Genomic DNA, 13477 nt, shown 5'->3' with positions numbered 1-13477 from the left:
CCAAGTTGCAGATGTCAGTGGGTCACGTGACTCGAAAATGGCGTCGTGATGCGTCGCTCGTCGCCATGTAAACAGTTCAAGATTGGTCCACGTACACTGTGTTAGCTACACAAACGCGTATATTTTGTGACTGAGGTAGATAAAAGACTTGAGGTGCAGGTGTGGGCGTGAGGGTGGGCGGTGGGCGGCGGCAGAGGCAAGATAGCAGCAGCAGCAGCATCCATGGTGTGCATTACCTCCATTGATTTTGTCCTGCCGCAGCCAAGGTTATGACAATCCTCGTGTATGTACTTCTACAGGAAGAGGATAATACGTCTTCGTGGAGGTTCTCTTGCGAGTCTGGGTGATTGGAGTTTTAAGTGGTGGTTAGCGTTGTGAGATAACGCGATTCAGTCTGTTATGTTGCTGCGTAAGTTGTGGGAGGTACTGTCCCTTTGCAGCGGCTCCAGCGGCAGGCTGGGGTCCTGCAGCAGGCCGGACTCCTGTGGCAGGCTGGGGTCCTGCAGCAGGCCGGACTCCTGCGGCAGGCTGAGGTCCTGCAGCAGGCCGGACTCCTGTGGCAGGCTGGGGTCCTGCAGCAGGCCGGACTCCTGTGGCAGGCTGGGGTCCTGCATCAGGCCGGACTCCTGCGGCAGGCTGGGGTCCTGCAGCAGGCTGGACTCCTGCGGCAGGCTGGGATCCTGCAGCAGGCCGGACTCCTGTGGCAGGCTGGGGTCCTGCAGCAGGCCAGACTTCTGCGGCAGGCTGGGGTCCTGCAGCAGGCTGGACTCCTGTGGCAGGCTGGGGTCCTGCAGCAGGCCGGACTCCTGCGGCAGGCTGGGGTCCTGCAGCAGGCCGGACTCCTGTGGCAGGCTGGGGTCCTGCAGCAGGCCGGACTCCTGCGGCAGGCTGGGGTCCTGCAGCAGGCCGGACTCCTGTGGCAGGCTGGGGTCCTGCAGCAGGCTGGACTCCTGCGGCAGGCTGGGGTCCTGCGGCAGGCTGGACTCCTGCGGCAGGCTGGGGTCCTGCAGCAGGCCGAACTCCTGTGGCAGGCTGGGGTCCTGCAGCAGGCCGGACTCCTGCGGCAGGCTGGGGTCCTGCAGCAGGCTGGACTCCTGTGGCAGGCTGGGGTCCTGCAGCAGACCGGACTCCTGCGGCAGGCTGAGGTCCTGCAGCAGGCCAGACTCCTGTGGCAGGCTGGGGTCCTGCAGCAGGCCGGACTCCTGCGGCAGGCTGGGGTCCTGCGGCAGGCTGGACTCCTGCGGCAGGCTGGGGTCCTGCAGCAGGCCGGACTCCTGTGGCAGGCTGGGGTCCTGCAGCAGGCTGGACTCCTGCAGCAGGCTGGACTCCTGCAGCAGGCTGGGGTCCTGCAGCAGGCCGGACTCCTGCGGCAGGCTGGGGTCCTGCAGCAGGCCGGACTCCTGTGGCAGGCTGGGGTCCTGCAGCAGGCCGGACTCCTGTGGCAGGCTGGGGTCCTGCAGCAGGCCGGACTCCTGTGGCAGGCTGGGTTCCTGCAGCAGGCTGGACTCCTGCAGCAGGCTGGGGTCCTGCAGCAGGCTGGACTCCTGCGGCAGGCTGGGGTCCTGCAGCAGGCCGGACTCCTGTGGCAGGCTGGGGTCCTGCAGCAGGCCGGACTCCTGCGGCAGGCTGGGGTCCTGCAGCAGGCTGGACTCCTGCGGCAGGCTGGGGTCCTGCAGCAGGCTGGACTCCTGCAGCAGGCCGGGGTCCTGCAGCAGGCCGGGGTCCTGCAGCAGGCCGGGGTCCTGCGGCAGGCCGGGGTCCTGTGGCAGGCCGGGGTCCTGCGGCAGGCCGGGGTCCTGCGGCAGGCCGGGGTCCTGCGGCAGGCCAAGGTCCTGTGGCAGGCCGGACTCCTGCGGCAGGCCAAGGCTCCTGCGGCAGGCCGGGCTCCTGCGGCAGGCCGGGCTCCTGCGGCAGGCCGGGGTCCTGCGGCAGGCCGGGGTCCTGCGGCAGGCCGGGGTCCTGCGGCAGGCCGGGGTCCTGCGGCAGGCCGGGGTCCTGCGGCAGGCCGGGCTTCTGCGGCAGACCAGGGTCCTGCTGCCCGCCGGGCTTCAGCGGCAGGCCGGGCTCCTGCGGCAGGCCGGGGTCCTGCGGCAGGCCGGGGTCCTGCGGCAGGCCGGGCTCCTGCGGCAGACCGGGTTCCAGCGGCAGGCCAGGGTCATGCGGCAGGCCAGGGTCCTGCATCAGGCCAGGGTCTTGGGTTTCTGCATCAGGCCAAGCTCCTGTGGCTGGCCGGGCTCCTGTGGCTGGCCGGGGTCTATTGCTTTACCTAGATATAATAAATATGCCTCCTGCTGGTATTGCAGGCTTGGGGGCTGCTGCTGCTATGTGATACCTACCCCTCAAGGAAGGTTCCTTGATGCTGGTGAGGGGCTCTTGATCTAGGGAGTTAGATCTGTGTTTCAGTTCCTTGAATTGAGTCTGAATACCTTCCATCCCCCTCCCCACAGGCGCTGTATAATCCTACAGGTTTAACACTCCCCCATGATTATATGTGATACCCATATACAAAGCAGGAGGTATGTTTTTAGCTTTGAATTAGGTTAATCAGCCTAACTTCCAATCAGTAATTCCAGAGGGAATTCAAAGCCACCTTGTTAAATATAACTTGATCAGTGGGTCTCGCTATAGATTTTCAAAGGGGCATTCTTGCCTTACAAATTTATTAACTTTTTCATTAAAGTACTCAGCATAGTAGATTATAATGAATGTGATAGTGTACCATAAATGAACCTCAGTAAGACCTTTAGTCTTACTTAAGTTCATCTATGGTAAATTTCATATGGATACATTTTCACCTGGATTGAGGTATGGTTGACTGATAGGTAACAGGGTTTGCAAAACTGGGGATAAATCAGAATGAAAGGCATCAGAATTTGTCAACTGGGGTCAGTATTTTGCCCTTTGTTATTCACAATGGAAATATTCATTATTATGTGATTTTCTCATCTTACATCATTATTTTGCATATAGCACTGATTTCAGGAATGTAACCAGCAAAATATAAAGTTGTCTGCTGTATACAATATTGTACCTAAATTTTTTTATTTTTTTCATACAAACATAGGAACACTGGCCCATACTAGGCAGGTCCGATTTACACCCGCTTGTGTACTCGTCCAACATATTTAAAGCTACCCAAAGTTCTTGCCATCAGGGAAAGTTTGTTGCCAAACCAGTACCTCCCAACATCCTTTTAAATCTAAATTCCTCCAACTTTAATCCTGCTGCAAATCCTGTCTCGATTAGATATATTCAGCATGCTATTTATATCCCCTTTTAGTTATTCCTGTTTTCCATTTATTTGCTTCAGTTTTATTTCCCCTAATTCTACACCTTCCTTTTCAAAAGCATAGCAAGTTCAATGCCTTCATCCTATTTTTGTAGGCCAAGTTTCTAATACATGTACATCATCCTTTCTGCTAACTAGAACTCCTAGTACCTTCTGTGTGCATCAGGTACTTATATAATTAATAAATTTAACCCATACTGTAAATGTACTCTTTAATAGTTAAATGTGATGAGTTTTTAATATTTAATTCTTAAGAAATTTTATTTATTTCAGAATTACAATAAAACATCATTAATTAGAAAAGGATTGTTTTAACTGACAAGGGAGATTATATGTTATTTTTTTAAGATTAAAATAAAACCAGCACAATGACTTCACGAAACAAAACCAAGAAGGAGGAAGAGAAGAAAAGGCAAGAGGAGGAGGCAGCTGCTCAGGTAAGACATCATATAATTAACTCTTGGTACATGAACATGCTTATGCATGGCACAAATGAATCAACATGGAGACAGTAGAACGGAAGGCAAGCGCTTGTACCATGGCTTACTGAGGCCATCTTCTGCTGAAGAGTGTGTCTATAGTAAAATGAAGAACAGTGCGTATCGTCTGTAAATATTTGTTTTATTATTTCCATGTGGGTTAGTTTGTACCATTAATGTTTATTACACTTCCATGATTTGAAGTATAACATTGATCCCTTCCTTCCTTCCATAGGGGTCCTTTGTTGGTGCCATGTAGTTTTTGTTACCAGCCATGAAAGTGCCATGGGTGTTCCTGTCAGTACAGTATATTCTAGGGAATGCAGGGTTTTCTTGGTCACCTGACCTGGCTTGTCCAAATTAAAATAAGAGAAATGCTTAAATGGGAAATTAGCAACATGTTTTTTTTTTTAATTTGTTTAAAAAAAAAACGAACTCAGGAATGAAAAGGTATAAAATGCCAACATAATGGATAAAGGCACAAGCAGTATAATGTGATCCTTCAATGACAACATTTTGCCCTCACAAAGCTTTTTCAAGATGTAACAGCCACTGTGTGGGCCAAGGCTGGGCTCTGGGAGTAGAAAAACTCATGAAACTCATCAAAGGTATAATAAAGGCTTGCATTATACTGCATGTGTATCTATCCACAGAACTTTGTAGCTTGGAAATTTTACTTAAAAATTAGTGATATTTTGGCAAAGTTCCTACTTAGAAACAAACACAATAACACTTGTTTATTTTTATTTTAGGCATATGAGGAATTTGTTGCAACATTTGAAGAAACACCAGTACAAAAAGGAAAAGTATGGGTGAAGGCAGGAACCTTCGATGCTGGCTCAAGGAGTAAGTTTCCACCCATTTGAATGTTGCTTGTATGTATGTCTTGTTGGATTGTTTAATCAGATTTTATGACAGTACTGTAAAAACTGGAATTTTAGTTGCTGTTTCTAGGTTGCAGTTTGAAAGATTCATTGCAGTACCATTTTTCTTTAGTGAGAAAACTTGCTAATTTTTTGTTCTGCTTTTTTTTTTTTTTTTTTAACAAGCAAATTCTGTAGTTATGTTGTTTTGCTATTAGAAAGGTTAAAAATACACTTCATTCACTTAGATCATATGTATAATAAGTAGGCATTACTCTTTATTTGATAAAGATGTGTTAAATATGTACAGACTGTAGTAGAGATGTATCGGATGTGAGAATTTAGATATCTGCAGAAGTGTATGAGGATGTCTTATTTATTTTGCTGATGCATATGTAAGAAATTGTGCGGATGTTGATGCAGTTGTTAGAAATTGTGCAGATGTTGATGCAGATGTTAGAAATTGTGCGGTGTTCTGTGGATTCAGATGCGGATATCTGTGTACAGTAAAATGGAGATATGGGATGCGGACGTAAGAAATTGTGCAGATGTTCCGCGGATGTGGATATTCGATACATCACTAGACTGTATGTAGTATCTAATATGCTTATAAATATATGTGCTTGTCTGATAAAACACATGGCAAAGGGGTCTTGCTCAAGGGAATTTGAGTTTTCTCTTCCTGGATCAAACCTGATTACCTTCCATTCTCCAGGTGCTGTATGACCCCTTCTTTGGGTTATGATTTATAAGAGTATTTTTATTTGAAGCAAAATCTTGATTGGTGATTTTTTTTTTTCCCCATTTTAGAGGAAGATACAAAAGAAAAGGGAAAGCTCTACAAACCAACATCCAAACTAGCTGAGTTAGCTGAAAAATTCTCAAGTGCAGAGAAAGCTGCCCAATACCAGATCAATAAAGTAGACAGAGACAAGCCAGAAAAGCCTGGGAAAAAGAAGGAGAAAGATAAGAAGAAAAAGAGTAACCTGGAACTATTCAAAGAAGAATTGAAAATGTGAGTACTGTACTATACTGTACTTTTCAAGTTAAGTTTGTCTTAGGATGATGTTAATCACTAAAAATTTATAGTACCATCTTTATGGCCATTATTACTTATTCTTTTGTGTGTTTAAATGGTGTATAGTACACCAGGAAACCATAATGTATATACAGTTCAGTACAAGTATTTTCATTTGTTAGCAGTATTCAGTACTGTGTACACAAACATACTTTACATACACTAATAGGTACGTAGTGTACTGTAGGAACAAATCTCACAAGACAGTTATGGGGTGAGTGATGATGAAAGTGTTTCTTTTTTGGCCACCCTGCTTTGGTGAGAAACAACCAATTTGCCTGTAAATATAAAAAAAGTACATTACAAAAGATAAGCTAAAGTTTGTAATCAAGTTGCTAGAGTTCTGAGGCTGAAGGATAAAAGGAAACATGCTGCAGATTAAGAAGTAACAAAGGTGTACAATTTCCAAAATAATAGATTTTTAAGAGTCGCCTAGGGACTTGAACTCAACACCTACAAATGTGATAATTTGTGAGGATAAATTTTCTCTATCTTAAGGCTTTTATTCAATATCTAGGATTCAAGAAGAGAGAGCAGAACGTCATCGTATCAAAAACATGTACCAGACAAGAGAATCTGGAAAGAGCAGTCGGTTTGAAGCACCAGAGCCAAAAATACCTGGATTTCTTGGTATGGGTAAGTTTGTTTGTCCTCGATTAAGTGTCGGAGACTAAACAAACATTATTTATGTTTTAATCTCAATAGTGGGGAATAATTAATAATTTTTAAGTTACATCTAAGCCATAAGGTGAGTAATTCACTGAAAATCTGGCTTTGTAAAGAATGATATACTGTTTGTTGGACTTTTAATGGTGGATTATAGTACTCTAGCTATGAACCCTCCCACCCCCCTCCTCCCCTTTTTTTTATTTACATTTATTAGTTTTTAAATTACCAGTTCTTGCTCAATGTGCCTTTTACTCAAGGTTTATGGCTGAATTTTTATATTTAACATGGAATTTTTATTTTTATTTTTTTTTTCCTAGTGAATGTTTTTACAGTTTGAGCACTTGTGCAGTGTCCAACAGATTTTTTTGTTTTTGTTTTTCCTGATCATTGTAAAACGTCCTCTCATACTATGTGGTGATCATTAGTTTCTTAAATGGAGTGGAAAGCCTATCATCACATTTTGTGATTTTTTTTTTTTTTTGCTTTACTGAAAAACTGGCAAGTCAGTTGATAGTCTCAAACAAACAGCCAAAAGCTTCTCCCAAGCCAAGAGAGATTTTCTCATTTCTTTCTTCAAAGAGAGACTGTGACATTCGGCAACAAACTAAGGTATGGAGTTGCAAAACAAGTCAATAGGGCTAATATGACTAAAGAAACTGTAAGAGGGAATGGAAAAAATTGTAGATCATGTAGGAGAAGCACTGAGAGACGAGCTTGAGGGAAAGTCTAATTCCCTTTGAAAGGAGATTGGCAGTATACAACTCGGCAAGGAAATAGGTTACAGAACAAGTAAAATATGGTTAATTTGGTAAAAGATCTTTAAAGTTGAAAGAGGCAATGAAAATTTGAGACCATGAGGAAAATGAGATGGAGAACACCAGGAGTAGAAATAGTGAAGGAAGGAGAGGGAGCAGAGAAGTTTAGAGAGGGCAAACGAGGCAAGTTAGTATCAGTGATGCTCTCTGAAATAAGTCACTGCAAAGGAAATGGTGAAAACAAAGAAATCTGTAGGGAAAGAGAAGTCATTGATGATCGACTCAGGAGGTTGAAGGGCACCCAGGAAGTAGATGGGAAGATAAAGAATATGAGAGTTTATTGATCAGGTGCATAGGAGAGGACGAGATCGTGCAGATGTCAGATTTTCAGAGATTCAAGAACTTCTTCCACTGGAAATAACTCCTGCTCAAACTAACTTTCTAGTCTCGTATAGCTCAGGACAGGATCCTATGACATAAAAATGTTCCCAAGGACCACACATCACTACAGTTGTGTACCTGGATTAAACTCAAGGAATGGGGGATTGAAAACAGAGGGCAAGTGTAACATAGGAGTGGTCTGAGTCTGTGATTAATGAACAGAGGAAATGTTGCTTTAATGGCTGGAATGCCTACTATTTTTAAATTGGAATTTATTTAATTTTGTGTAAAATTGGCCAAATTCCCAATTTATGTGCATTTTATAGGGTAGTTATGATAGTTGAATAGGTGAGAAATGGGTACTCTGGGATACATGTGGATATTAAAGACACAGATGAGACCGGTGGGATGTCAGAAATATTTCTTCATCCTGAGTGGTTGGGAAGTGGATTGATCTTGAAGGCTCCGTACCTAGTTTTCGGAGCAGGTATGATAGGCCTTGTGAAGCTAGAAGGGAGTGAATCTGGCAACGAGTGGAGAGGTGGGATCATTGGGCAAGACAACCCCTGCAACCACATGTGTGTGTACATATATTGAGTACAGTATTTCAAAATCTTCCTGTTGGGTTGTTGAATTGTTTCATCCATTGTAATAGTCTGCAGTGATGGAGACTTAGAATTCACATTTGTGTTAGGGAACTATGACAAATTTTTACTTGTCTTTGCATATTACATACTGTAAATTTGACTTGTGTCATTTCATGACTGAGTTAATTATACTGTAATAGTCATTCATATATTGGAATATCACTTGATGCTCATTAGTTCTCTTAAGAAGTGATGCAAGGAGGGAAGAGTATATGGAGAAAAAGAGAGAGGTTAAGAGAGTGGTGAAGCAGTGTAAAAAGAGAGCAAATGAGAGAGTGGGTGAGATGTTATCAACAAATTTTGTTGAAAATAAGAAAAAGTTTTGGAGTGAGATTAACAAGTTAAGGAAGCCTAGAGAACAAATGGATTTGTCAGTTAAAAATAGGAGAGGAGAGTTATTAAATGGAGAGTTAGAGGTATTGGGAAGATGGAGGGAATATTTTGAGGAATTGTTAAATGTTGACGAAGATAGGGAAGCTGTGATTTCGTGTATAGGACAAGGAGGAATAACATCTTGTAGGAGTGAGGAAGAGCCAGTTGTGAGTGTGGGGGAAGTTTGTGAGGCAGTAGGTAAAATGAAAGGGGGAAGGGGGAAAGGCAGCCGGGATTGATGGGATAAAGATAGAAATGTTAAAAGCAGGTGGGGATATATTTTTGGAGTGGTTGGTGCAGTTATTTAATAAATGTATGGAAGAGGGTAAGGTACCTAGGGATTGGCAGAGAGCATGCATAGTTCCTTTGTATAAAGGCAAACGGGACAAAAGAGAGTGCAAAAATTATAGGGGGAATAAGTCTGTTGAGTATACCTGGTAAAGTGTATGGTAGAGTTATTATTGAAAGAATTAAGAGTAAGACGGAGAATAGGATAGCAGATGAACAAGGAGGCTTTAGGAAAGGTAGGGGGTGTGTGGACCAGGTGTTTACAGTGAAACATATAAGTGAACAGTATTTAGATAAGGCTAAAGAGGTCTTTGTGGCATTTATGGATTTGAAAAAGGCCTATGACAGGGTGGATAGGGGGCAATGTGGCAGATGTTGCAGGTGTATGGTGTAGGAGGTAAGTTACTGAAAGCAGTGAAGAGTTTTTACGAGGATAGTGAGGCTCAAGTTAGAGTATGTAGGAAAGAGGGAAATTATTTCCCAGTAAAAGTAGGCCTTAGACAAGGATGTGTGATGTCACCGTGGTTGTTTAATATATTTATAGATGGGGTTGTAAGAGAAGTAAATGTGAGGGTCTTGGCAAGAGGCGTGGAGTTGAAAGATAATCACACACAAAGTGGGAGTTGTCACAGTTGCTCTTTGCTGATGACACTGTGCTCTTGGGAGATTCTGAAGAGAAGTTGCAGAGATTGGTGGATGAATTTGGTAGGGTGTGCAACAGAAGAAAATTAAAAGTGAATACAGGAAAGAGTAAAGTTATGAGGATAACAAAAAGATTAGGTGATGAAAGATTGGATATCAGATTGGAGGGAGAGAGTATGGAGGAGGTGAATGTATTGAGATATTTGGGAGTGGACGTGTCAGCGGATGGGTCTATGAAAGATGAGGTGAATCATAAAATTGATGAGGGGAAAAGGGTGAGTGGTGCACTTAGGAGTCTGTGGAGACAAAGAACTTTGTCCTTGGAGGCAAAGAGGGGAATGTATGAGAGTATAGTTTTACCAACGCTCTTATATGGGTGTGAAGCATGGGTGATGAATGTCGCAGCGAGGAGAAGCTGGAGGCAGTGGAGATGTCATGTTTGAGGGCAGTGTGTGGTGTGAATATAATGCAGAGAATTCGTAGTTTGGAAGTTAGGAGGAGGTGCGGGATTACCAAAACTGTTGTCCAGAGGGCTGAGGAAGGGTTGTTGAGAGGGTTCGGATATGTAGAGAGAATGGAGCGAAACAGAGTGACTTCAAGAGTGTATCAGTCTGTAGTAGAAGGAAGGCGGGGTAGGGGTCGGCCTAGGAAAGGTTGGAGGGAGGGGGTAAAGGAGGTTTTGTGTGCGAGGGGCTTGGACTTCCAGCAGGCATGCGTGAGCGTGTTTGATAGGAGTGAATGGAGACAAATGGTTTTTAATACTTGACGTGCTGTTGGAGTGTGAGCAAAGTAACATTTATGAAGGGGTTCAGGGAAACCGGCATGCCGGACTTGAGTCCTGGAGATGGGAAGTACAGTGCCTGCACTCTGAAGGAGGGGTGTTAATGTTGCAGTTTAAAAACTGTAGTGTAAAGCACCCTTCTGGCAAGACAGTGATGTAGTGAATGATGGTGAAAGTTTTTCTTTTTTGGGCCACCCTGCCTTGGTGGGAATCGGCCAGTGTGATAATAAAACAAATAAAAAATAAATAATAGTAAAATAATATAGCAAGACATATCTTTTTAACCTCTCCCAAGGAGACTTTCCAGCATTTATTCCAGTGACTAGTAGACACTTGAAGGTTTATTTCATTGGTATATAGTAACTGATGGCAGGAATGTCCTAAATTTTTGTGCACTTTTAGAGCAAGTTAAATAAATGCATGTCTTCCCACTAATCTAGATAGATGTGACTCATTGGTATTTCTTTTTGCCTTATATTACTTAATATTACTTGTAAAGCTCAGTAAAGAGTCACAAGGGAACATGTTGCTGTATGATTGGCACTTGTGGATTTTTTCTCAGCAGAGGTGCTTTTGGCTGTTGTGTGGAAATACCATATGTAAAAGTATAGCAGCTTGAATAATCATTAAATTTTGGATGAATTTGTCTTAACTGTTTTAATAAATAACTCATAGAAAAGTACCTTAGTTATTTAAAAAATGTTCTTTTAGTTTGCAAAGATAATAGCTGGGTAAAACATCTATAATTATTTAATTTTCTGTTGCTTTTTTTTTTTTTAAGCCATTCTTGGCTTTGAGCTGAAAGGAGACACATATTGGCTTGAATTAATTCTAATGTTTAAGCAATGTATTAAACATAATGCTTCATTTATATGGTCATATTCATAAAAATTAGTCACTTTAGTTCAGTGATTACACAATTCAATACAGTTTAATACAATTGTATCTTGGTAAAATTTCTAAAAAAAATTTCTTTTCACATTTTTCAAAAATGAGTTATAATGCACAGAAATTAATGATTTCATTTTTTATATCCTTTGGAAAACATTGTAATGTAACTTGTATTTTCCAATAGATGACCCGAAGATTGGAAGTTTTGATCCAGGGGATCCGACGACAACTAATTTATATCTGGGAAATTTAAGCCCCAAGGTTAGTTGGTAAAATTAAATATTAGTTTATACAGTACCCTGATTCATGAAAAGCTGTTGCATATTAGTGTCAGATGCACAAAAAAGTGTGGTAATGCATTTTGAGGACTGCTGTGGCATCATTCAGAGTACAGTATTTCTGTGATCATTATTAACTCTGTTAGTTGGGATACCTTGTAGCATTATTATCCTTTAAGTTTTTAAGTAAGTATTTTTGGTATCCTTTAATCATGCTTTTGTGGATTGAATTTCAACGTAAAATAATAGACATGCTATACTGTAATATGCATTGCCCTTAATCCTGATACCTTGTTGAACTGATAAGTGGGGTTAACTTACCCTGACCCTACCCAACCTTTATTCATCTATCCCATTGATGGGTTCATTGTCAGTGCAACCCAGCTGGGTCATGCTAGATGTTCATTTTCATTGGACTTTGTACAATATCTCTAGATTGAAAATTAACCATGGAAGGTTTACAGTGCTAGGGGCTTGCACATTCAGCATACTTAAATGAGCGCATTAAATAAGAATGAGTGGAAGTAAATTTTTTTGGCTAAAATGTGCTGGTGAAGCAACATTTATGAAGGGATTTGGGAAAAGTGGTTAGCCAGATTTGAGTCCTGGAGATGGGAAGTTCAGTGACTGCACTTTGCAATTGGGATGGAGGATGTTGCAGTTCGCAGGGCCATCTGAACTGTCATATCAGCATCATTTAGAAAAACAGTGATTGAATGAGTGAAGGTATTTCCTCATTTTCGTATTGCTCTACCTCGGTAGGAAACTGCTGGTTAAAAAAAAAAGTCAGTATTTGTTGGCTGCTGTTTATACTTTTATTTTCCCCTCCCTTTTTTATGGCTTTGCAGCCTTCATTTTCTCTTTCCTAAAAGTTTTCTTTACTTTGTGTATTAGTCTCAGAGGCTTATTTTTCACTTTCTCATACTTTCAAGTTGTTCTGAATTCTTCTCTATGCTCTTTTATAATAGTCATTTATGTATTGTGTGAACATTTTGTACTGATTGTCTTTTTTCTCCATTCTCTCCATTTTGGATGCATTTTGTCTTGATACAGCCAAAAATAACATTTTTTTTTTATCTTCGGTGAGCAATACATGTACAACAACGCTATGTACAGTGGAACCTTGACTTATGAGTGTCCCAGCATACGAGTTTTTTGAGATACGAGCTGTCCCTGGGTCGATTTTTTGCTCCGAGTTATGAGCAAGCTCCCCTGCTTCCCCATCAATGCAAAACCTGGACACCTCGCTTGCTTATCTATAATTTCATGCTTTAATTCCATGGAAATCATCCTCTTTTTCTTCTCGGCATTGTCCTTTACACTCACTTTTAGGACCCATGCTTAGAAAAACAAAATTTGGCCAAATGATGGCAAAAATGTAAGCAAAGCACGAGAGAACTACTCCCACAGCGAGGTAAACAGTGCACTGAGTTGGAGGTATTTATTATTATAATAATAATAATTATTATTAGTTAATTATAATAATAATGATACTATTATTATTATAACAATAAAGCTTCAGTTCCCTAAATTAATAATAATAATAATGATGATACATAATACGTACGTAATACGTAATTCAGAATGCTGCCGCTAGTTGGCACAGCTGATGACAAAACATCCAGTAAGCAGTACATGTTGACATCGCTGTAGGAGCAGTTCTCTCGTGCTTGCTTGCTTTTTTTTTTTACAGTCATTTGGCCAAATTTCTTTTTTCTAACCATGGGTCCTAAGAAAATAAGTGCAAGGAACAGTGCTGAGAAGAAAAAGACGATGATTTCCATGGACTTAACCAGGCAATACCAGTTTAGTACATCTATGATATGTAGATACTAAAGCTGTAACAGTTGTGTTCAGTGATTAAACAAATCAGATTGTATCAGTTAAGCTCAGTGATTAAAAAAACAAATTGTATCAGTTAAGTTCAACGATCAACCAAAACAGTGTTGTTGTTGAAGGTTTACAGGGCCACTGACATCATGCACCTCAGCCTCAATCTCCCTCACCATTGCTGCTCCAAGTGTGTAAGTACATTTTTTTTTTTTCAACAAGTTGGCCGTCTCC

General features: G+C 42.2%; 1 protein-coding gene across 4 annotated transcripts in view; it reads left to right on the top strand.

The window, feature by feature from the left end:
- LOC128687429 (U2 snRNP-associated SURP motif-containing protein) overlaps positions 1-13477 on the top strand; it is a 148299-nt gene continuing 134822 nt past the window's right edge. For 2 of the 4 annotated variants that reach the window (XM_070092698.1, XM_070092695.1), the window contains exons 1-6: positions 1-135; positions 3563-3726; positions 4521-4614; positions 5442-5646; positions 6227-6339; positions 11320-11396. In XM_070092698.1, the coding sequence (XP_069948799.1) occupies positions 3658-3726; positions 4521-4614; positions 5442-5646; positions 6227-6339; positions 11320-11396 (558 nt within the window). In that variant the 5' untranslated portion in view covers positions 1-135; positions 3563-3657. The remainder of the gene's footprint in view (positions 136-3562; positions 3727-4520; positions 4615-5441; positions 5647-6226; positions 6340-11319; positions 11397-13477) is intronic. The other 2 variants (XM_070092696.1, XM_070092697.1) reach the window with 2 other exon arrangements.

This window comes from Cherax quadricarinatus, chromosome 40 (genome assembly GCF_038502225.1).
Source record: "Cherax quadricarinatus isolate ZL_2023a chromosome 40, ASM3850222v1, whole genome shotgun sequence".
In the NCBI taxonomy this organism is placed as follows: domain Eukaryota; kingdom Metazoa; phylum Arthropoda; class Malacostraca; order Decapoda; family Parastacidae; genus Cherax; species Cherax quadricarinatus.
The sequence above is the reverse complement of the archived record's forward strand: the minus strand, read 5'-3'. Positions and strand labels throughout refer to the sequence as shown.